The following is a 26,395-nucleotide window of genomic DNA, read 5'->3' as shown; positions in this document are numbered from 1 at the left end:
GTCAAAGTACCCGTCAGAACTGTCCAGATTCAAGGCAGTTCTGATGATCGATCTTGTTTTGGTCATAACAGGAGCTACGGAACTCGAATTTCGATGCACTTTATACCGTTTCGAAGCTAAGACCAAGATCTACATTTATTATGAAGAGGTTAACACCCATTTCGTACGTTATCAAAACGGATAAAACATGGTCAGAAGCAAAATTCAAAAACGTACACAATCCAAGGTACAAAACAGGTGCAAGTGTTTTGGCTATAACTTGGGCTACACTGATCCGTTTAAGGTGTTGTTGGTGGCGTTGAAAATCTAAGACAGAGTACTAAAATTTTCATGTTTTGATAGATGACTAAAACAGCACGGATCATAGTGAATAAACACAATCAATTGGATGAACTGTCCAAAACGGATCACTGGAAATATCCTAGGGCAGTGAGGGTATTTTGGTCTTTTCACAGGCTACGTTACTCCGATTGAGTTGAAATTTTGTAGGAAACTATAAAACACCATTATCTACAACTTTCATGTTTCGTTCCAAGCCTAATTCGGCCTCTAACAGGGAGCACTAAAACCGGACAGAATGTAAACATAAAATTCCAGAAATCTGGAGTTTTTGGGTTTTCATGACAATCTATGTATTTCTTGCTTCCAACACTACCAAAGCCCCTTATATAATCTTATATACAACATATACTAACCATACAACAAGTTTAGGCAGAAATTTATTAAACCCTAACTTGCATATATCATCCAAAATTATCCCAACAACTTGCATATCTTGTAATCAAGCCAAAACATGAACTAGATAACATCTTAAACCAAAATTTAAAAGAACAAGAACCATGATCAGATCTTATACCTCAACGACAAAGCTTGGAAGAGTGATACTCCACCTCCTTTGGAAATTTCTAGTTCCCCTAGCTTCCCAACTCACAACTAGCACTTTAATCGGTTTGGAAGTTTGATTTCTCACTTGGATGGCTAAGATCAAGAAGAAGGAAGTTGTTTCTTGCTCTCTCTTTCTCTCCTCTCTTGTTCGGCCAAGCGGCTGAAATAATGAAGGGAAATGAGCAAAATTTGGGCTAAAAAGGAAGACCATCTCTCTTGGTCAAGAAGCCCTTAGGTGGCGACAAGTCACCTTTCATTTTTTTCTCTTTCTTTCTTGCATTTCTAGCCTCAAATTTCGGTCAAGCTAGCTGGAAATTGAGAAGATATTTTGCTCAAATATCAATAAGCTTGTATGGTAAGAAAGTGGTGATCAAGTGGTGCGTTCAATCGCTAGTGCGCGGTACCCGCCAGTTCGCGCCGTTTTTCTTAAAAACACACGTACTAGGGTTTTTACTTCCTATTCACTAACTTTTATTTATTGCATCTAATCACATATTATTTCTCACCCAAAAGTCACTCTTAAACACCAAATTTGATCCTTGCCCCGTATCGAAAAATCATACGGCGAAAAATCGCGAAAACCCTAATTTGCTCCAATCTTGAAAACGAAGAGTGAAACCCTACTCTCTAGGTTCATTTGCACTTATTGAGGAATGATTGAGTAGTAGGATCATATTAAATGAATAGTTTCCAAATAAAAGGAATTTTAAGAAAAGTGTGATGAATTTTACAATTCCATAGAATAAAATTAGGGTTTTGAGTCAAATATGAGGGATTTAAACATAACCTGCTAGTCACAAGTAAACTAGGGTTTTAAAGTACAAGTAAGGTTTCTAGTCTTGAAATAAAACAATGTTTTAAGACAAAAATAAAATAAAGAAACCATAATCCTTTCTTTGAGATTAAACAAAAATAGTATCCTAAAATTTGGGGTATCAAAATTTAGGGTATCACACATGATAGTCTAGCCATCATCTATAGAAACCCTAGCCAAACATTTACTGGACTAGTCCATAACAACAGTCATATATCCAATCTCTTCAATTGGTTCTACTTTTCCAAATTCAATCATGATTTCTATTCACATCATAATACAATATGTGACGATCCCATCTCTCTCTAAGGCGAGCCAAAGGGTTCAGCGGGCCGTCTGCCCAACTCTCGTCAGGGCTCAAGCGCTAGCTAAATAACAAGTCCTTTCAAAATAAAAGTCACATTTACATGGTCAATACAAAAGATCTCTGGCTAAATATAGTGGATTGTGATCGATGCAATCTTGAAATATGCTACTAGCTCAACTTACAAAAGTTGAGTTCCCAACTTACAAAAAACAAAACTAAAAGTTGGTACAACTAAGCTACAGCAAAGATTCTGACAAGATCTGGCCCTTCCTATTGACTTGCCCAAGTGCTCACCCCCTATAAGGAAAACAAATCTAAACGGTGAGCTTTCGCCCTGTGAGGTTCCAAGAAAGTCATGCAACAATAATATCATATTCACACCACATAACCATAGTTCACAGCCATAATGCATGTACACGTCGGGTACTCGTCAATTAAGAATTAACATTGCCATATAAAAGGATACGGGGCTCTTAAGAGCAAATTGAAGTAGCTTGAGCAAAATTCCATTGACACTCCATTAACATTTTTCCCAAAATACTAACAAGTATTTCACCACCTCACGTCATTCTCCAACCAACGTTCAACCCCCTACCTAGCCCGCATGCCAAAATTCAAGAAGGGTAATACTTGAGTATAGCTCAAGTACAAGTTCAAGTTCATGTGACAAGCAACAAGACCCACGGTTCGTCAATCGTGCTGACCAAGCTCTTGTCGGCTCGACTCGACCAACTAGCCAATGGGGTTTGGGGCCCCAAGCACGCAAGAAAGTCAATGGAATAACCACCCAAGAAACCAAGAAGTCAAGCACAAGCAAAGCAATTCATTTCATATCAATATCAAGTCACAAAGGAGCGAGTATGATAAAGTACATCCTCGTCCCAAATGTTATCAATTCAAGAGCTAGTACTTCAATCAAACAAGCATTTCATTCAAGCAAGGATACATTTCACGTAAACATTTTCATGCATTTAGAACACTCACCATGGCACAAGTTCAAGTGTTCGGCTCGGGTGCACTTCCGACCTCACTTCCACTTCCTAAAATCACATATATAAAATGCCATGAGATCCACTATGCCAAGTCACATTATTCAAAAGAAAATCAAGCTCAAAATGGTTCAACAACTCCAACTTGAAGTTGGAAATGAAAATAAGGACTGTTTTAGGAAAACAAAATTTTTCTGGTTTTGTGCGACACAATTTGAAAATCATATCTCAAGCTTCTTAAGTCCAAAATTTATAAAATTTATGCCATTGGAAAATATACTCAAAGGGTTACAATTTCCAGAAGAAACATTTGTAAGATTCTATCCACAACTCAGTCAAATTCCAGCCTCAAATTGCTACTTCATCTAGTAGAAAAATAGAGCAGGTGTGGAAATTCAGTCAACTTTGGAAAATCACAGATATTCATAGGAATTGGGAAAAATTTTGAAATTTTCACGGTAGAAAGTACACTGAATCTAGTTTCAAATGCAACAATCAAAACTCAATTTGGATTTTTCTACACTAAGATATGATAGATTTCCCAAGACTACTTAGAGTCTCCTGCGGGAAAATTTTCGGCCATGGTTTTGGTCAAAATGTGAGGTTTAAGCCACTTAAAATGTATGATTTTAATCAAATTTCAGCACACACTTGTAGGCTAAAGTAGTACAAATATTTTGAGCAAAACCAAGCCTAGAATCATGATAAAAATTTCGAAAACCAAGGTTGTAACTTCAGCCCTTCCATTCGGCCAGCAACCAGAAATTTTACCTTCAAATTTTCCAACTTTCCTCCAACTAATTGTCCAAAGTTCATGTCGCGCCCCACTTTTTGATAATGGTGTGATGTGTGAGAGTGTATGTGAACGTGTGTGAAAAATGAAAATAAAAGGCCGTGGGACTTGAAAATGCGACGGTTTGGCCAAGTAAAGTTCAAAAGGGTTTTTTGTATGAAAAATGGAGTCGCCACTTGGTATAGAGTTAGGGTGTACCAAGTCACCAAAAAATGGTTTTTGTTTTTTGAACGAAAAATTAAACAAACCCTTTTAAAACTTTTAGGTCTACGTAACCAAAGAAAGGGATCGGGGGTCACATTTGATAAGGGAGAAGGCAAAGGCAAAGACTAAGGCACTCCCTTACCCTAGCCAAAGCTAGTTGCGTGACTTAGCCCCACGTTTCCTAATTTTCTACTCAAGGTATGTATCGCATGTTGGATATGACTATATGAATGCAAAAACCTAGACCTAGGGAGACATGGAGGAAATTTCTCTTCAAAGGTTGAGTGGTGCCAATCACATTAATTGTGAAGCCCAATAATGATCCTTTGGAGAGGTCACACATAATCCTAAATGACGTAAAAATGAGTGGAATGCATGCCATGTGAAAATGTGAGTTTGTGTGAACTGAAAAAAGTGATAAAAACAAGAGTGTGTAAGTGGAAGTGTGTAAATAGATGTACAAGATAAGGTGAGTAAAGTAATAATGTGAAAATGTATGTGAAATAACATAAAGTGCATGTGTGCAAGTGATATTATAAAGTGTAAGTAGTTGAGTGAAAACGTGCAAAATTAAAGTAGTGTGAAGTAAGAATGTGGAAAAAGGGTTAGAATATAAAGTAGAAGTGTATGTAATAGCGAATGAGTAAAATGCATGAATCCTATAGGAATGCATCAAGACGGGAACGGGGAGTCCTAACTTTGTGAGTTTAATTTTCCCTTTGATTAGAAGGGAGAACTAGCGTGCTAAGGCTATTTTGTAGCCACACTCGCTCGTTTCCCTTATCGAAAGGGGACTCTCCAAGCAAATGTACCCTATAACTAGCATGAGGTGCAAAAATCCTAAAATGAGGGGAAAAGGGGTTCGAGTATCATGCCAAATGATAAAAACTAAGAAAAATGCATGAAATGTAGTGAACAGGCAAGTATGCACTAATGAAAGGGGGATGGCCTATTGGGTCTAGCGTTGGACTAGCCCTTTCTATGAATGAATCACAACTAGCGTTGGAATAGTGTTGTGACGTACATTCATCCATGGCTATAGAAAGCAAGTAGACATGCCAAACACTCATAAACACGTAGCACGTAACACTTAGCATGCTCGACTAAATGCAAAAGCCCTAAGAAAGCGGTAGCACATAGAACACAAGCATACATATCACACCAAGCAAATAAAGCAAAGAAAGCCCTATCTATTACATTAGGGAGACCCTACTACAATCTAAAAGGGGGAAAAGGAATAAAATAATTAAATCCCTAACTATTACAACTTTGGCATTCAAGTGCCTTTCGAATGATCAAAATTGAACTAAAAAGAAATATACAAACTAAAGTCAATGAATAATAATAATAATAATAAAACATTTAAGAGGCATGCAATTTAAACACATAAAGTCACATAGGGCACGTAGAGTCAAATGTAGTAAGAAATAAGGGATTAGGGTGTACCTCCCTTGAATTGGGGCTCCAATGGAGTAAAACCACTTATTTACGCTCCAAAATAAAAGAAATGGTCAAGGTACCAATTTATTTGGCAAATAATCACAAAGGATAAAAATAAACATGAATTTGAATCAATTAAATCATGTAGACAACCCATATTTAAGAAGTTAAAAGAAGAAAGGACTTGATTGCAAAGATTGATAAAATTTTGGGGCCAAAATTAAAGAAAAATAAAGTTCAAGGACTCATTTGCAATTAAAGTAAGGACCCAATTGAATGAAATGGAATGTTTCTGGGGTCACAATATAGTTAAGGAAAAATCCAGGGACTGATTCGCAAATGCATTTTCTGGTTTCTTAATGGATCAAGCCACTTGGCCATTTCCTTTATTTGTTTGGGCCAAAGCTTCCCAGCCTACTAGAAATCCAAAACGAAAGGGAATGGGCCATTTTATTATATTGACTCAAAGAATAATCCAACAAATTGATGGGCTTCAACCCCTCAGCCCAGGACAAACTCAAATAAAAAAAAACCTAACCCAAATCCAAGTAACTCAAATAAATAGCTAAATCCAATTCCCCTTCGATTTTACCAAAACCCAACAAACTAATGGGTGAATCAAATATGTTAAAGCCTAATTTTATTTCAAAATTCAGAATTAATGAAAAAAAAAAACACACGTAAAACATACAAAAATTTAAGCTTGAAAGAGGTAAAAATGATTTATTTGCAGAAGGTTTTGGGCCTTAGTGCAACAAAGGGAGACTTGGGGGGCCAAAGTGCAATTTTTAGAAATTATCATGCAAACTTCCTGCAAATTCTACGAGAAAGCTTTCTGCAGCAAAATTTTGCAGCTCATGAAACTTCCCTCAATCGTTTCTGCTACCAAAATTGCAACTTCAACCCACACAAAATTCATACCAGCACTTGTCGCGCCCCACTTTTTGATGGTGGTGTGAAAATGTAGTGTGTGTGAAAGTAGTGTGTATGTGAACGTGTGTGAAAAAATGAAAATAAAAGGCCGTGGGACTTGAAAATGCGACGGTTTGGCCAAATAAAGTTCAAAAAGGGTTTTTGGATGAAAAATGGAGTCGCCACTTGGTACGGAGTTAGGGTGTACCAAGTCACCCAAAAATGATTTTGTTTTGTTTTTGAAAGAAAAAGTAAACAAACCCTTTTGAAAAACTTTTAGGTCTACGTAACCAAAGAAAGGGATCGGGGGTCACATTTGATAAGGGAGAAGGCAAAGGCAAAGCCTAAGGCACTCCCTTACCCTAGCCAAAGCTAGTTGCGTGACTTAGCCCCACTTTTCCTAATTTTTCTACCCAAGGTATGTATCGCATGTTGGATATGACTAATGGATGCGAAAAGGAAAGAAAAATGCAATCCTAAACCTAAAATGTTTCTCATGAGGCTTTTAGGTCCCAACCACATGAATTGTGGTGGCCAATAAGGATAGCTCTCATGGAAGTCGTGATTAATGCAAGTGAGGACTCAAGTGCAAGCGTGCTAGTGTGCAAGAGTGAGAAAATAAAGGTGCTTGTGTGTGCAAATGAATAAAAATAGGATATTAGATACGTATAAGTGCAATTTGAGTGCCATTTGTGAGATAGAAAAATGAATAAGTGATAGGAAGAAAGTGGTGAGAAAGTATAGATTGAAAAAAGTCTAAGTAGTGAGAAAATGTGGCTAAAAAAGTGAGTAGGTGTGTGAGGCCCCAGTCCGTTCGTAAGTCGATATTAGGGTTATTTGATATTCGGTATATAAAAAAATCAGGGTTTTATGGCTAGGAAGGAAACCCTAATTCGGTTGAGCTTGAAAATCCTAGTTTACGTATTATGAGTATAAGGTTCAAGCTATAGTTTATATTCGGTATTCTATTGTGTGCCTTGACATAAGTAAATATAGGATTTGTTTTAATTACAAAGGTTTAGTAAGTTTGAATGATTAGCAAACCTCTAGTGTTACTATATTAGAAAGCTTAAGTGGAGTTTTATTTATCGCCCGCCTTTTTCCACATTTTCTTTATTAGAAAAGTTCCCCAGATGATTTTTATGAGTAATAGAGTTTTTAGATGATTTTTCTAGTATTGGAGAGTTTTTGAAAAATTAAGGATAAACAACGGACGTGGGACCCACTAGTGCGAAAAGTTCGAAAAAAATTCGGCCAATTAGGTTAAATTCCGGATACTGTGTAAAATTTATCGGGTGTTAAGGGATAAGTAGAGAGTGAGATTTGATTGATGGGAGAGGGAAAAGAAGAGATAGGAATGCATTAATGGTGGTGACAAGTGTCACCATTTCATTGGAGAAGACTTATGAATTACTATTTCATTTTTTGACTTTTGACCAAATTGGTTAAATATCTAAAAAATTAACCAAAAATCACCATTTTCTTTCACCTTGTGGCCGGCCCTCTCTTCCTCTCTTTCTCTCTCTCTTACTCCAAGTACAAGGAAGAAACACTTCAATCTTGTTCCAAATCATCAAAACCAACCATCCAACCTTGATTTTGCTCCATAAAACACCTTCAAGTGGTGGTTGTGAGTTGTTTTGTGGATTTGTTTGGAAGAGCTAAGGTGGTCTACAACTCCTCTTCTCTTGTATACTAGGTAAGTGATGATTGAACATACTCCTACACCTAATGATGCTTAAGTTATGCTTAGTAGTGGCTAAAGTGATGATATTTGTGATTTATTTCTTGATTTGAAGTGATTTGGTGAAGTTTTTATATTTTTGAGGAATTTTCTGGTTTAATATGAATGTGATGTTGTGGTCATTTATGATGGTTGATAATGAGGGGTTATGACTCTAGTGGATGTGAATTGTTGATAATTGCAACCAATTTTGGATTTGGATTGAAATGTGAAATGTTAGGGTTTCAAAACCCCTAATTCTGTCCGGTTTTGGATCATAGGGTTAGAGGCCGAATTGGATTTGCTTAAAACATGAAAGTTGTAGGTATTGGTGTGTTTGAGGTGCCTGTAAAATTTCAGGTCATTTGGATTAGTGTAGAGTGAGATATGTCGATTTTACTGTTGCTGTTCTGGGTTGATCAGAATGCGAAAACTGCACTTGTAATTGGCCATTTTGACTGGAATTGCTTTGGTTTTAGATGTTGGTGTCTTCTGATGAAATATAGAGGAATGTCTTAGCTACCATATGCCTTTGGAATCAATGCATTTGGGCTTGTATAGACTGAATTGGACTCATTACAGCATTATGTGATTTGCAAACCTGTTTTGGTAATTCTGGTTTCGTATTTTGCATATTTGACCTAGTTGTACTAGGATTTGGACTGAGTGGCCTTCTACATTGTTGTAGCCCTGTTTCTTAGCTTCGAAACAGTGGGTCTTACACCCCCATCTGATAACCGTAGTGAATTTGGTGCCATTACCGCATATTGAGGTCAAATACGGTTTGTGATCCTGTTTTGCGATTCTGGTATAGTGTCTTGCATTTTTGACCTTGTTACATTCAAAATTGGACAAAGTTTCCTTCTTCAACATTGTAGCCCCTTAAGTCCTGGATATTCCTGTAAATTTTCAGGTTAAACGGAATAGTATATCCAGAGCTATAAACGAAATACTCAGACCTGTTTTGACCGTCAAATTCTGTTACGTTTTTGGAAAGTTTACGACTGGAGCTTTAGCTTACCCCATTCCTTTTGTTTTCCTTAGCAGGGGCCGACGCGGGGATTTTGGCACTTACACTAGTGTAGTTAAGTTTGTTTGTAATAGTTGGACAGTTAGGATGTTTGTTTTTGTTTTGGTGGTTTGTATAAGGACCCTTCTTAGGGTCTATCTTCTGCTGGTTATGGTTGTAGTATATTAGAGTGGTTTGACTCGAGACTTTTGAAGATGTAAATATAACTTTTGGATTGTATATATTGTATTTAGTGCTCTTTCGAACTTTAAGTTTTGAGTCCTGGCGCGAGCTAGGCAGGCGGCCCGCCGATACCCTTGGGTCCGCCCTTGGGAGAAGTGGGGTCGTCACAGTTGGTATCAGAGCGCCTAGGTTAGAGAACTTGGCCAAGTGGGACATACGCGATAGGCACTAGGCGTATTTGACCATTTTAAGTTGAATGATATCTTTTAAGCTGAAATGCTGGTTGACTGACGACTTAATGTTTTGTAGGTATGTATCCGGGCGGTTCGAGTGATGCGGGACCCAGTGGTGTGGGACCGAGACCTCCGAGTAGGAGGGGCCCAGAGGATCGAGTGCTGCGTAAGCGGGCGATCCGTTATAGGCAGAGGCTGGGAGAGCCTTACACCTTGTACTCCCCCTTCGGCCAGGTGTCGCGCCGACCCTGCACGTGTTGGTATACGTATGGCTATCCCGACGAGGTAGTCATAGCATTGGATGACGAGCGTTATTACCTCGACAGGACGGTCGAGACTCTGAGGGTGCAGCTCGACGAGGCTAGAGCGGTTGGCCGTGAGCAGGCGAGGCGTATGAGATACTTGGAGCGGGGTCTCCGAGAGGAGAGGGAGAGAACGGATGCTTTGCACCGTCAGCTTCAGGACACACACCAGCACCTCTTCGCTATGAAGAGGCAGCTGAGGGATAGGGCTCGGAGTATGTCGGTCGACTGCGAGCTCCTACTAGATCTAGCCGCAGAGGCACCGCCACGGGCCACCGGTCCAGAGAGGATGGATGAGGTGGACACGTTAGGTTCCGTTGGGAACCTAGGCCCTAGGGGAGGCGATTAGGGTCGCTTTTGTACTTTTGTTTAGCTAGTGTATGACTTTTGTTAGAACTAATTCGGCTAATTCCTTTTGTTACTTGGCCGATTAACTAGATTTTGGAGCCGGAGTGCTCGTGTATATTGGGTTTTGTACCGACTGGAGGTCGGGTAATGTGTAAATCTTTTGGTGTGACTTTGTAAATACGTGTATATATTTGAATAGAATTTTGAACTTATCTTTTGTGTGTCTTTTGTGCGTAAGTTTTGTGACTCTTCTTTTGCTCATGGTCTGGATAATAAGCATACGTATTGTTCCGAATTATAGACTTGTACACTAGATGGCCTCCGGTACTCGAGGTGGAGGTAGAGGGCGAGGACGAGGCCCTGAAATGGAACATGAACAAGAGCCAGACCAAGTAGCTACAGCCATCCAGCGAATGGCTGACTTGATGGAGCGTATGATTGACCAACAGGCTCAGGGCCACGGGAATACTGTTGGAAACCCTGGACATAATCCGGGACATAATCATGAGGGCGAGGACCGTGCCTTAGAACGGTTCCAAAAGTTTGCACCTCCTAAGTTCATAGGAGGACCTAATCCTGATTTAGCAGAAACCTGGATGGACCGTATGCTCGATATATTTGCCGCGCTTAGGTATTCGAAAGAGCGGCAGATATCTTTTACTGTGTTCCAGTTTGAAGGAGCCGCTCGAGCCTGGTGGAACGTGATTAAAATTAAATGGGAGCGCGAACAAACCCCCTGGACCTTGATAAATTTTACCCGAGAATTTAATGAGAAATACTTGCCGCCCATCGTGCAAGAGAAACGGGAAGATGATTTTATCCGCCTGCGTCAAGGTGCATCTAGCGTGGCGGAGTACGAAACTCAGTTCACTAAACTTTCTCGCTTTGCCCCAGAGCTGGTATTAACGGAACAGAAACGAATCCGTCGATTCGTTCAAGGTTTAAATGTGGAAATCCAGGAATCGCTAGCAGCTGCTCAGTTGAACACGTTTAGCCAAGCGCTAGAAAAGGCACAGCGGATTGAGACCGCGAGGGGACAGGTTAAAGCCTTCCATGATCGGAAAAGGAGGCAACCTAGCTCAAATGATTCCATGGTCGGACAAAGCTCGCGAAACGAGCCACCTACCAAGATAAATAAAGGTACGGATGGTCCACGACCTGCAGGGACCCCGAATAACTTCGTGCGGGGTCAGGTAGTGCAAGAGGGGCCGAGGAGTGTCCAGCGTGGAGGGGCAAGTACAGCCTTCAAGTCAACTTGTGGTTTCTGTGGGGGCAATCACACCGATGACAATTGCTGGAAGAATAGTTCGGTACGCAAATGCTTCAAATGTGGTAGCACCGAACACCTGATTGCCCGGTGTCCTAAGATGAAAAAGGAAGGATTTAAGCCACCGACAGAAGGGACCACAACCAAGCCGTCAAATGCAGGGGACAATCGACCTAAAGGGCCAGTAAGTGTGACAGCCCCACTTTCCCCTAAGGCGAACCAAAGGGGTTAGCGGACTGCCTGCCCAGCTCTCGCCAGGACTAACGGTGCAGTATAGAGCGATCTTTCACATTCCGGAACTTATAACGAGCGCAAATAAGGCAAAAGGGCAAAATAACCCAAAATAAAAGAAATTGAAAATCCGGAGTCGGCCATGAATAGTAACCGACTCGTCCGAACCCAACCAAACATCGAATTACATATACCACATAACATTTAGCCTTTACAAACCAAAAATGACATTTAAAAGTGATACAAAAGTCACTACATATATGGTTTGCCAAAACAAAAGTGAAAACGGCCCTAATGATACATTTAGGGTCCCATTTTATATACAATACAAAAGAGTCATTCATCTAGTTCATTCGACAACCATTTATCAAAATTCATTCCAAAAGAGTCATATTCCTGTAAGGAAAACAAAAGGAACGGGGTGAGCTAATTGCCCAGTGAGAATACAACTCAAGCAACCAAGTTCATGAATACATCAAGTTTAACAGTCCAATTTACCAAAATAAATAAAGCCACACATTAATAATGAGGATAAAAGGATACGGGTGGCTCTCAAGAGCCCTTTTTCCTCGTTTGAATTCTTGATCAGGTCTCATTGACTCTCCGTCAATGTCTGAAAGGTAACCAACCGTAGACTCCTCTTAACTTCCATTCCCTTCCTCCTAACATTCCTCAACCGGGCCCGAAATCCAAACGCATGCATTGTGGTATTACTCGAGTAAACCGGAATCAAGAGTCTCTCATACTACAGGATTCCCTATGATGTTGCCCCAAGGCACATTAATTGGCACGACCAAGCCCTCGCCGGCTCGATTCAATCAATAACCAATGGGGTTGAGCTCATGGATAATATTTGAAGTCATGTATTTCATTTCATATAACATTTCATATAACTTTCCAATAACATGCGAAACAATAAGTGAAAGTGATAAAGTACACTCTCACTTGGATCAATCAACATTCAACATCTCAAGTACCTTGATCAAAGCCATGTAATAGCACATAAGTGAGTAGTACACTCACCAAGCTAGCACAATGTGGTTTCAAACACTTTAGTCAAAAGGACGTTGTGCACCACCGTCACGCCCTAAAAACATGCAACAAATACAATGAGACTCGATAACGAGTCATAAACCAAGGCCAAACATGACCCCAATAAGGTTCCATAAACATTTACAAACAATAGAGGAAACCAGAAATTTCGGAAATGTAACTAGCATTGGCCCGGAAAAATACAGTTTTGACGTCATTTTGCGGTAATGGTGTCAATTTCACTATGATTATCGGATGGGGGTGTAAGACCCACCGTTTCGAAGCTATGAAACAGGGCTACAACAATATAGAAGGCCACTCAATCCAAATCCTAGCACAACTAGGTCGAATATGCCAAAAATACCAAACCAGAACCACTAAAACAGGTTCACAAATCCCAATATGCTGTAATTGGTATAACTCAGTCTGTACAGGTCCAAATGCATTGATTCCAAAGGCATATGGAAGCTAAGACATCCAGCTACATTTCATCAGAAGACACTAACATCCAAATCCAAAGCAATTCCAGTCAAAATGGCCAATTACCAGTGCAGTTTTCGCATTCTGATCAACCCAGAACAGCAACAGTAAAATCGACATATCTCACTCTACACTACTCCAAATGCCCTGAACTTTTGAAGGCACTTCAAACTCATCAATACCTACAACTTTCATGTTTTGAGCAAAGTCCAATTCGGCCTCTATCTATGACCAAAAATTTCGGACAGAATGTTCAACCAAGAACCCTAATTTTCCAGAAATTCTTCCAAATCCAAAATTGATTGCAATTTTCTATCATATGCACCTACTAGAGCCATTACCCCTTATTTCCAATCATCATAAGTCATCACACCATCATGATCATATGAAAACAGCAATAATCCCAAAAAAATTGAAAACTCCATCAATTTCTCCAAGAACAAGAAATAAATCACAAATCTAAACACTTTAGCCACTACTAAGCATAACTTAAGCTTCATGAAGTATATGAGGAAGTTGAACCACTACTTACCTAGTAAACAAGAGAGGGAGAGTTGTAGGACACCTTAGCTTCTCCAAAAAATCTCACCAAATCACTTACTAGCACCAACTAGAGGGAATTTATGGAGTAGAAACTAGTTTAAGTAATTTTCTTGGAAGATTTGAGCTAGTTTGAAGCTTGAAACTTGGAGAAGTTTTCTTCCTTTTCCTTGCAAGAGGTTCGGCCATGAGAGAGAGAAGAAATGGTGATTTTTGTGAAATTTTAAGATATTTAATCACTTGGTAAAAAAAGTCAAAAAGTGAATAGTGTCCAACCAATCAAATGGTGACACTTGTCACTTCATAAATGAATCTCTATCTCTTTGTTTCCCCCTCATACCAATCCAAATAACATCCTCTACTTATCTCTTAACACCCGATAAAATAATTCCAGTATCCAAAACTTAATCTAGTTGGCCGAATTTTTTCGAACTTTTCGCACTAGTGGGTCCCACGTCCACTATTTACTCTTAATTTTCTAAAAACTCTCCAATACTAGAAAAATCATCTTAAAACTATAATTACGCATAAAATCTACCAGAAAATATTTCTAAACCCGAAAATGCAAAAATATATGCAATTAAGGGGTAATAAACCCTAGGAAAATAATTAGGGTTTTACGGGTTCTCACAGTAAGAGTGTATGCAATAGGTCAACCGGAGGCGATTGACCCTTCGGCAGGTTTTGAAGGTACACTTTGACCAACGAATTAATTTCGAGGACGAAATTGTCCTAAGTGGGGGAGATTGTGAGGCCCCAGTCCATTCGTAAGTCGATATTAGGGTTATTTGATATTCGGTATAGAAAAAAATCAGGGTTTTATGGCTAGGAAGGAAACCCTAATTCGGTTGAGCTTGAAAATCCTAGTTTAAGTATTATGAGTATAAGGTTCAAGCTATAGTTTATATTCGGTATTCTAGTGTGTGCCTTGACATAAGTAAATATAGGATTTGTTTTAATTACAAAGGTTTAGTAAGTTTGAATGATTAGCAAACCTCTAGTGTTACTATATTAGAAAGCTTAAGTGGAGTTTTATTTATCGCCCGCCTTTTTCCACATTTTCTTTATTAGAAAAGTTCCCCAGATGATTTTTATGAGTAAATAGAGTTTTTAGATGATTTTTCTAGTATTGGAGAGTTTTTGAAAAATTAAGGATAAACAACGGACGTGGGACCCACTAGTGCGAAAAGTTCGAAAAAAATTCGGCCAATTAGGTTAAATTCCGGATACTGTGTAAAATTTATCGGGTATTAAGGGATAAGTAGAGAGTGAGATTTAATTGATGGGAGAGGGAAAAGAAGAGATAGGAATGCATTAATGGTGGTGACAAGTGTCACCATTTCATTGGAGAAGACTTATGAATTACTATTTCATTTTTTGACTTTTGACCAAATTGGTTAAATATCTAAAAAATTAACCAAAAATCACCATTTTCTTTCACCTTGTGGCCGGCCCTCTCTTCCTCTCTTTCTCTCTCTCTTACTCCAAGTACAAGGAAGAAACATTTCAATCTTGTTCCAAATCATCAAAACCAACCATCTAACCTTGATTTTGCTCCATAAAACACCTTCAAGTGGTGGTTGTGAGTTGTTTTGTGGATTTGTTTGGAAGAGCTAAGGTGGTCTACAACTCCTCTTCTCTTGTATACTAGGTAAGTGATGATTGAACATACTCCTACACCTAATGATGCTTAAGTTATGCTTAGTAGTGGCTAAAGTGATGATATTTGTGATTTATTTCTTGATTTGAAGTGATTTGGTGAAGTTTTTATATTTTTGAGGAATTTTCTAGTTTAATATGAATGTGATGTTGTGGTCATTTATGATGGTTGATAATGAGGGGTTATGACTCTAGTGGATGTGAATTGTTGATAATTGCAACCAATTTTGGATTTGGATTGAAATGTGAAATGTTAGGGTTTCAAAACCCCTAATTCTGTCCGGTTTTGGATCATAGGGGTAGAGGCCGAATTTGACTTTGCTTAAAACATGAAAGTTGTAGGTATTGGTGTGTTTGAGGTGCCTGTAAAATTTCAGGTCATTTAGATTAGTGTAGAGTGAGATATGTCGATTTTACTGTTGCTGTTCTGGGTTGATCAGAATGCGAAAACTGCACTTGTAATTGGCCATTTTGACTAGTATTGCTTTGGTTTTAGATGTTGGTGTCTTCTGATGAAATATAGAGGAATGTCTTAGCTACCATATGCCTTTGGAATCAATGCATTTGGACTTGTATAGACTGAGTTGGACTCATTACAGCATTATGTGATTTGCAAACCTGTTTTGGTAATTCTGGTTTCGTATTTTGCATATTTGACCTAGTTGTACTAGGATTTGGACTGAGTGGCCTTCTACATTGTTGTAGCCCTGTTTCTTAGCTTCGAAACGGTGGGTCTTACACCCCCATCCGATAACCGTAGTGAATTTGGTGCCATTACCGCATATTGAGGTCAAATACGGTTTGTGATCCTGTTTTGCGATTCTGGTATAGTGTCTTGCATTTTTGACCTTGTTACATTCAAAATTGGACAAAGTTTCCTTCTTCAACATTGTAGTCCCTTAAGTCCTGGATATTCCTGTAAATTTTCAGATTAAACGGATTAGTATATCCTGAGCTATAAACGAAATACTCAGACCTGTTTTGACCGTCAAATTCTGTTACGTTTTTGGAAAGTTTACGACTGGAGCTTTAGCTTACCCCATTCCTTTTGTTTTCCTTAGCAGGGGCCGACGCGGGGATTTTGGCACTTACACTAGTGTAGTTAAGTTTGTTTGTAATAGTTGGACAGTTAGGATGTTTGTTTTTGTTTTGGTGGTTTGTATAAGGACCCTTCTTAGGGTCTATCTTCTGCTGGTTATGGTTGTAGTATATTAGAGTGGTTTGACTCGAGACTTTTGATGGTGTAAATATAACTTTTGGATTGTATATATTGTATTTAGTGCTCTTTCGAACTTTAAGTTTTGAGTCCTGGCGCGAGCTAGGCAGGCGGCCCGCCGATACCCTTGGGTCCGCCCTTGGGAGAAGTGGGGTCGTCACAAGGTGATATAAAAGGAATGCAAGTGTATGACCCTAAGGGAATGCATCAAGTCGGGCACGGGAATGACTCCTAATTTCACGACTTTGATTTTCCCTTGGATTAGAAGGAAGAACTAGCGTGCTAAGGCTATTTTGTAGCCACACTCGCTCGTTTCCCTTATCGAAAGGGGACTCTCAAGCAAATGTACCCTATAACTAGCATGAGAATGCAAAACCTAAAATGTGGGGAAAAGGATTGGAGGAGCATGCCAAATGATAAAAACTAAGAAAAATGCATGAAATGTAGTGAACATGCAAGTATGCACTAACCAAAGGGGGACGACCTATTGGGTCTAGCGTTGGACTAGCCCTTTCTATGAATTCCTAACGGAATAAAGAGCCACAACTAGCATTGGACTAGTGTGGTGACGTACATTCATCCATCACATTCATCTACGACTATAGAAAGCAAGTAGACATGCCAAACACTCATAAACACATAGCACATAACACTTAGCATGCTCGACTAGATGCAAAAGCCTAATAAAGTAAATTAACACATAGCAACAAAAGCAAGCAATCAAGCTAATGAACCTATTACATTTGCTAGCTAGGCACACGTCTTCAATAGGTCTTCATCAAGTGCTCTCCAAGCCCTATCTATTACAAGCCAAGAGGTGTACACATACCCCATAAAGAATAACTTAAATAAAAAGCAAAAGTAAAAATGAAATAAATAAAAGGAATTAAGGAAAAGCAAGGGAAGCAAGTAGACATGCAATTCTCACTTAGCACGTTGGATCACATAGGGGAGAGACAAAAAAGATAAAAGAAATTATACCTCCCTTGGAGTGGTGTCCAAATGAAAGAAAAATGGCTTCAAAACAATAAAAGGGTCAAGGCACCAATTAAATAGTAAAGTATAAACAAAAACAAATTCAACATATTCCCAAATTCCTCTCAATTTGCACCTTAATTGCAACCCAACAACACATAGTTACGAAGAAAGTAAAATTAATCAATCACATTTCCAAAGTAGCAACTGCTAATGGGACCCAATAGTGAATAGTAACCCCTCATTCAAGTCCAATTGAAGCATTTGAGAATTTCAAAGGTCCATGAGTAACAAATGTCAAGTAATAATTCAAATTTGCAATTACTCTAGGACCTAATTGCAACAAATCAGCACATAATTGGGCCTTAGAAGAATTAGTTAAGGATTTAGGGGTCAAAGTACAATTTTCTTTTCAAAATGCATGCAACTACGTAGGAAACAAAATTTTCTGCAACTACAAAAACCTGTTGCCTTTTCTCAAGCTTGCGGCAATTTCCAGCAACAACTACATTCATTTCATCATATAAACAAGTTCATCAAACCAGATATTATTGACTCAAATCAAAGCATGAAATTCTGTTTGCAGGATTAAGATGGCAAATCTGGTTTTGATCAACAACAAAAGAAGGGAAGGAAACTGCAGCAAAAATTTTTCTTTTCGGCAATCACAGACCAAGCAACACTGCTGGCCTCTACTGCTAAGCTCCCAAACAATCTCACGACATCTCAGCCGAACGACGGACAAATTAAACATTTCCAAACAACATGAAAAACCTCAGCAGCCAAAAGTGCAGGCCTGCTGCCTTTTACTTTCCAAACTCAAATTTTAGATTACAATGCATGAAGTTTGGTCCCAACATTCCTCAATCCAACACCCAAAATTTAAAAGAGGTAGCATAACACCTAACTTTGACATCTAATCAAGTAAAGAACATAGCATGGAAACTTTCATGCAAAAGACACAAAGAAGCTCATGCATTCGGCAGATCCCAGCCACGGCATTTCTTTTCATTTTCATCATGCAAACCAGATTTTTGATTCAAACGCACAGCTTTGATTAGATATTCCTCATTTCAAAATCCCACTTTACTGAGCAACAAAAACTACATGATGATCACAATCAAATGACCAGAAACTTGGAAAGGTACCATACGATAATTCTGGAAAAAAAATGCAGAAAAGGAAGGACAAAAACTGCTATAACTTTCTTATCATTTCATCAACTCAGGCTGAATATCAGAATTTTGGCTTGGGCATGCATGTGGTGTATGAACTGAGCAACAAATCCCAGATTTCAGTCCAAACAAAAAGTTCCAACAACAACCAAGACAAATGCTCCAACATCCGAACCAAACCAGACAATAAAAAAACGAAACAGACGACTTTTCTTCATGATTGTATTCGACAAATCAAATGGACAGGCCATGCTAAAATCCTTTCTTTTCAAAGCTAGGGACTTGCTATTGAATTTCAATCTATGAACAAACACCAAATGGGCCTCAAAATTTCCCCATTGAACGTGCAAGGTAATGGCAGACATAAAAGACAACAGCTTTGATGCTAAAGGCAAGAGCAAGGCAACATGGAACTCACAGATTTGAATTTGTAAAGTTCCAATCACGCATATACATGCTTGGAAAGCTTAAGGAATCAGCACTTAAAACTCAAAATTTAGAGGGGAGAATGGCTTACAGTGGCCTCTCTTTTGTCGATGATCCGGTCTGCAAGGCGTGGTGAACGACGACCGCTTCTCAGGAGATCAGCCGCTGTGGTGATATCCGGGCTTCTCTCGGTCTCCCTCCTGGCCGTGACTTCCTCTTCTGGCCGGTCTCTCCCAAACTCTCAAAGCTCTCCCTTTTACTCTCTCAGCCGTCAATTTTCTTCCTTTTCTCCTAGCCCTCAATCTCCCTCAGCTTTTATCTTCTCGGTGTCTTTCTCTCCAGCCCTTTCGTTCGGCCTTCAGTAGTTACTCCCTCAAATTTCCTACCCTACAGATTTTTCCAGCCGTCCCCAGCCTCTTGGTCGCTCCCTGCCTCCCTTTGATTTCTGTTTTTCTTTCTCCTCAGCGCTCTGTTCCAGCCATCATTCCCTTTTCTCTGCACCTTCTCGGCCCTTTTTCTTTTTTTTCCTTCCTAAAACTCAGCCGTCCCTCCTACCTCTGTTTCTTTCTTTTGCCGTTTTCCAGATTTTGCAGCCGCCACCCTTCTCGTCCTTTCCCCCTTTTGCATCTCTTTCCTTTTATACGGGAATCATCACCCTAAACCCTTAGCAAACTCTTCCATAATTGCAACCAAAGGGGCTGCCCAGTCCTCTCTTTGCAAGCTGCGACAATACGCGGCTTGCATGAACGGATCCCTTTTTTTTTTTTAACCTAGTTTAAATAACAATAAAAGTAATAATAATTCAAACAAACTTAAACTTAAATAAAATATACAAAATTAGTAACCAAAAGATAAAAAAATAAAAGACTAAGATTTTCCTCTTTTCCTTTTTTTCATTTTCCATTTTTCATTGTTTTTCTTCTCTTTTTCTCTTTTTTTTTCCAATTAAATTATAAAATAAATGTTCGTAAAGATACGAAACAGAAATCAACTAAAATAAATCTAAAATTAAACTAAATCAATAAATAAAGTTCGAAACCAAAAACTTGGTGTCTACAGTTTGCCTCTCTTTGTCTGAGTTTTGGAAAAACTTGAGACAAAGAAATAGACACCAAATACTTACCTGTGTTATGATTCCAACGAACAGGAATTTAAAACGGGACTGAACCGAACAGAAAATTAAAAACGAGACTGACCCGAACAGAAATGTAAACGGACCGACCCGAACAGGAATTTAAACGGGACCGACCCGAACAGAAATTTAAAACGGGACTGACCCGAACAGGAATTTAAACGGGACGGACCCGAACAGAAATTTAAACGGGATTGACCCGAACTGGAATTTAAACGGGACTGACTCGAACAGCAATTTAAAACGGGACTGACCCGAACAGAAATTTAAAAATCATGGGACTGACCCGAATAAGTTTTAAATCATGGGACTGACCCGAATAAACTTTAAAATCATGGGACTGACCCGAACCGAATAAGCTTTAAAATCATGGGACTGACCCGAATAAAACAAAAATCATGGGACTGACCCGAATAAAATGAAAATCATGGGACTGACCCGAATAAGCTCTTAATCATGGGACTGACCCGAATAAGCTTTAAAATCATGGGACTGACCCGAATAAAACAAAAATCATGGAACTGACCCGAATAAAACGAAAATCATGGGATTGACCCGAATAAAATGAAAATCATGGGACTAACCCGAATAAGCTCTTAATCATGGGACTGGCCCGAATAAGCTTTAAAATCATGGGACTGGCCCGAATAAAATGAAAATCATGGGACTGGCCCGAATAAAACGAAAATCATGGGACTGACCCGAATAAAACGAAAATCATGGGACTGGCCCGAATGAACTTTTAATCATGGGATTGATCTGAATAAGCTTTAAATCATGGGACTAACCCGAATAAAACGAAAATCATGGGACTGACCCGAATAAAATGAAAATCATGGGACGCACGCTAGTGGGACTGACCCACGGCTAGCGGCGGGGGAAAATGAAAGGCGCACTAGTGGGATTGACCCAACGGCTAGTGGCGATGAAAATGAAATGCACATTGGCGGGACTGACCCACGCTCCAGTGGCTGTGAAAATGAAATTCTCACTGGCGGGATTAACCCACGCTCCAGTGGCGATGTAAATGAAATGCACACTGGCGGGACTAACCTCACGCTCCAGTGGCTGTGAAAATGAAATGCACACTGGCGGGACTAAACTCACGCTCCAGTGGCTATGAAAATGAAATTCTCACTAGCGGGACTAACCCACGCTCCAGTGGCGATGTAAATGAAATGCACACTGGCGGGACTAACCTCACGCTCCAGTGGCCGTGAAAATGAAATGTTCACTGGCGGGACTAACCTCACGCTCCAGTGGCTGTGAAAATGAAATGCTCACTGGCGGGACTAACCTCACGCTCCAGTGGCTATGAAAGTGAAATGTCTTGACAATCGGACAGTGGGATCAAACCCGAGCCTGCCGTGATAAACTTGATTTGATTTTTGATTTTGATTTTTTGATTTTTCCTGATTAAGAGAGACTTGTCGAAATAATTTGCCTCAGTGTGATGAATTGGTCAGTGGGATTAAACCCGAGTCTGCCCAATGAAATGTTGGCGGCACGAAATCCAGGCCCAACATGATCTTGTGAAGTTGGCGGCACGAAATCCAGGCCCAACGTGATCTTGTGAACAAGAAATTGAATTTGATTTGTCAAGAAGCAAGAAGTTAAACTTGAGTTTTTTTATTTTTTACCTTTCTGATGATGATTTTTTGATGATTTTTTGATTTTTTCTTTCTTTTTCTGATTTTTTTTTCTATTTTTTCCTTCCTTTCGGATTTTTCCGAGAGAATTTTTTCAAAATAATTTGCCCCAGTGTCGGGTCCATTTTTCCCTCATTCTTCTTCCTTTTCTTTGCAGTATCGGCCCTCCGCCTCACTGGATGCTTTTCGTCATTTTGAACCATGAATACCTGCACAGGGGGCTTAACAAAGCATGACATGCACTTAAATTCCATGAAAAGAGCAGCGGGATTGATTCGAAAAATGTTATTATTTGATTTTTGAACAAAAATCTCAAATGTATTACAAAAAAAAAAAATTTTGCCCCAGTATGGGCTTATTTCATGAAATCTCACAAATAAAATTTTTTGCCCCAGTGTGGGCTCCCTTGATTGCAAAAATTTGTTCAGATGATTTCCCATTTATTTGAACAAAGAAAAACCGCACTTTCTAAAATTTAGAAAAGAATGCACATATAGAACAATGTGAAGAAACTTTAAACGTCAAGTTTGAACTCATGCAGAAATTTCATGATGAATCCCTCAGAATAACACCAAATTACAGAAGATTTCTTCCTCACTTTTAGCATCGGTGCTAAGGGTAACGGGTCACCACTTCTGGTTGGCTCATCTTTCAGGACCAATCAAGTGACTTTATTTTTGAAATGGCTAAGGAAATGGGAGGTCAGAATTTGTCTTATTTTTTTGTGCCCAAAATTGTATGTAATCCCTTCAATACCACATCTTAGTGAAAGCAAATAGTTTGTCACCCTTATTTCTTAAGAAAACGTAGTCCACATATGAGGTTTATAGGCTTGCAACAATATGGATAACGATAGCTAATCATGTGGGAACAGGCTATAGCCTTAAGATCACAAATGATTGATGGATTTCTTATGAGCATAATACTCACTTTGGGTTGTCATGAAGGAATAAGTCAACGATGGACTTTATGAGCTTGTAATGTGGTTTAAAAACGATAGCTAAAGAATAAAACTTTCAAGGACATTGCACCGAAGATCGCATTTTTCCAAAATTGCCCCTATTTTGAACTCAAAGATCTCAGACTTTGTTTGCATTTTTTCTCATCACTCACCAGGGACTTCAGTGTCGAATTTTTGCTGCATTTTTCTTGCATTTACTTTTCTTGCTTTGCTTTTTACCTCTTTTCCTTTCCCTCAACTTGGTGGGTTTTCACATGGTGAGTAGCGTCAACCCCATACCCAGGCAATTCAGAAAAACAGTTAAAATTTTCCGGCATCAGAAATTTTCTTGACAGGGCCATTGCAAAGAACAGAAGTCAGGACTTTCGGCTTTTGTAATGGGGTCTGGTGGGGTGTTTAGAAAAGTTAAGGCTTGAAGGCAGATTTCAAGAGTGGTTTAAGTAATCTGAGATCGCATTGTTATGACAACCCTATTTTAGGGTTAAATCAAAATTTGCCAGAGTTTGTGCTCAATTGAGGCTTTTTCTCTTTCATTTCTTTCTTCTTTTTATTTTTCGGCCTTCTGCCATTCTTGAAATTTTCAAAATTTGCCCCAATTTATTTGTGAACTGAGGTTCTCTTTTCTTCTTTTGTCTTTTGATTTTGTGGCTTTTCACTTTTTCACTTCTTGAAATTTTCCTTTTCAACTCAAACTTGCCCCAGTGTGGGGTTTGCGATTCTCAGGGGTTGCCAAATGAAGTATTTTATTCTGAAGGCTCAAAAGGGATAACTAAGGATAGAATGTTTGATTGGAAAAAGTAGATGGCCTGACTTGTATTCCGTTCCTTACAATAACTCTGAGAGGAAACTTTCATTAATGCGAAATTTCTGGCATGTATCTGAATTAACTGACTGAGGAAGACCCTTGTTCAAACATAGGCGATCCATGCGGACAAAACTCTTCCTTTTCTTTCTTTTCTTTTCTTTTTTTTTAAAAATTGGACCCCAAGCGGAATCAAATTTCCCCAATTTGCGGTTCCCTCCTTTCTTTTCTTTTAGCATTTTTGCTTTTCTCTTTTTTTTGAAAAATTTTCCAATCTCCCTCCCCAATGTGGGGTGCGATCATAGATGTTTTGAAAAGAACCACCAATTTTGGCTCAAATGAGGATGCAAGGGATAAATAGCGGTTAGGTTGTAGAAACGATGGCCAAAGTATCATTCTTACACCTCATGACAACCAAAGTAACGAAATGGTCATTGAAAATCCGTTCCCTTTTTTATATTCGAAAATTTTCCAATATAGGGTAGTGATCATTAGGGCTCTTATTTGAAACGAAATTACTCTTTCAAAGGCTCAAATGGGAGAGCAAATGATAAAATGTGTATAGATAGAGAAAAGAATGCTCGAAGTATCATTCCAAATTTTTAAAACAAACAAGAATAACATACATTTTTGCTTTCACTTGGATGTGACTGAATCTGGTTAGACCAATGGAGATTTTTCCAAGCAAAGATTGTCCCAATTTGCAATTTATCAATCAATGTGACTGATTTTATTTTGGGGTTAAGTAAAGGAGAAAAGATATCTCATGGGGCCTTCTGAGTGACCTCATTTAATTCTGAGCACTCTTATTGTGTAGCTCGGATCACCAATCTAGTGTACATAAGGATTTTAGAAAACATACCCTTGCGAATTTTCAGGCTGGAGGTTAAAAAAAATCTCAATTTAGTTTTATTTCTTAAAATTCATCATGAAATCTCCAATGAGCTCAATAAAGAATGAAATGTACTCGAGTATTATACAAAACAAATAATTGTCTGAACAAAAGCTTCATTATTGCCAATGAAGGTTTTTTCCGTGCATGAGGTGAGGTTTCTATTTTTAGTATACTAGGGTTTTTTGTCAGTCGTGGTCGCCATAGCCGCCATCTCCTCCTCTTCGGGGGAGGGGGGCCGTCCAACTGCAGATCCGCCTGATGTAGGGCGATCTTTTGCTGAGGTTGTGGCGTCCAAAGCGGTGGGCTTCAATGCCAAATCTTTTTCGTCTATTTCATCCAATGCGACAGGTCCAAAGGTGAACGCGGTGGTGGCTACTCATCGCGGGGAACTTTTCTCTAGAGGGCGACCAGTGCTGGAGGATTTGCGCAGGTTTTTCCAGGCGATGGATTTGAAGGCTCAATTTTCTGTTGGGTTGCTGGACAGGAGACATGTTTTAATTCGTTTATCGGATGAAGCGAATTATTATCGAGTTTGGGCAAGGGGAATCTGGTATATCAAGGCTTTGCCCATGAGAGTTTTTAAATGGTCCATCGATTTCCATGTAGATCGAGAGAGGTCGATCGTTCCCGTGTGGTTCTCGCTGCCGAAATTGCCGGTGCATCTGTTCCAAAAGGAGTGCTTGTTCCCTATAGTGTCTTGCTTGGGGCGGCCGCTATGTGTGGATGCTGCGACGGCGCAGGGAACAAGGCCTACTGCTGCAAGGGTATGCGTTGAAGTGGATCTGTTGAGAGAACTTCCCACTCGGGTGTGGATAGCATTCGGTGATAGAATTGGGTTCTGGCAATCGTTGGTAGCCGAACATCTTCTCAGATATTGCGGGCATTGTTTTCATCAGGGCCATGGGGAGGCGGAGTGTAGAGTTAAGAACCCTGGTTTGAAAGCAAACAATCCCAGGATTAAGGTGAAGCAGATTTATCAGAAGAGAAGAGGAGGAGATACAAGCGGCGATGGTGCGGGCACTATAGAGGCTGGGCAGGGGACTGTGGTTCCACCTTTGGCAGCTGGGAGGGATGGGGGCGCAGAAACTGTGGGGATGATTGAGCAAGGGCCACCACTGGTCGCGCTGTCAGCGGGTCATTTGGTGAGACAGGAGGAGCATTTGCAGGAGCAGGACCGCCAAATGATCAGCTTGATGGAGGGTGCTGGGTTATGCCAGCCGCAAGGGGCAGCAGTGGCACAGCAGGAGCAGGAGAAGGAGGCAGGCTGCACGGTCACAGATTTGGGAGGGCAGTCCAACACCCAAGTGCACTGTCGGAATGCTACGTTACAAGCTCAGGTGCCAGAATACCAAGATGTTGGGGTAATGGCGGAGGCTATTTGCGAGAAGGGCTGCGGTGCCATGGCCAATGGCAGCCTGGTTGTTGAGCAACCTGAGCAACCTGAACGGGAAGGCGTCGTGTCCTCTGAGCCGTGGCAGGAATGGCCCTCGAGGGCAGAGGCGGAGTTCCTGGAGGTACAGCGAAGGGCGGGGAACCTGTCTCCACGGGGTGGTAGTCCCAGATTCCGTGCGCAGGAGTCGATGTCGCAGCTGGACGCATTGAATTTGGACGCAGTTATACATGAGAGAAATCAGGAGGGTGATAGTCATGGTAGCAATTCGAAGGTTCGTACTCGCGGCCTCCGCGCGGGATTTCCCTCTGACAGAATCTTGCGCCCTAGGGTCCATGTTTCCAAAAATGATTTCTCTACTTTAGTCCATGATTAAATTTCTATTTTGGAATATTCGTGGGGTGACTCGACCTCCTAATTTAA

General features: G+C 39.9%; 1 protein-coding gene across 1 annotated transcript in view; it reads left to right on the top strand.

The window, feature by feature from the left end:
• Positions 1-26,395, top strand: part of LOC140008743 (uncharacterized) — a 56,581-nt gene that overhangs the window by 26,108 nt on the left and 4,078 nt on the right. The window contains exon 2 of the mRNA XM_072053607.1: positions 24,759-26,246. Coding sequence (XP_071909708.1) covers positions 24,759-26,246 — 1,488 coding nt within the window. The remainder of the gene's footprint in view (positions 1-24,758; positions 26,247-26,395) is intronic.

The sequence above is a fragment of the Coffea arabica genome, chromosome 6c, assembly GCF_036785885.1.
Source record: "Coffea arabica cultivar ET-39 chromosome 6c, Coffea Arabica ET-39 HiFi, whole genome shotgun sequence".
Classification (NCBI taxonomy): Eukaryota; Viridiplantae; Streptophyta; class Magnoliopsida; order Gentianales; family Rubiaceae; genus Coffea; species Coffea arabica.
This window is presented reverse-complemented; position numbering and strand designations above follow the sequence as displayed.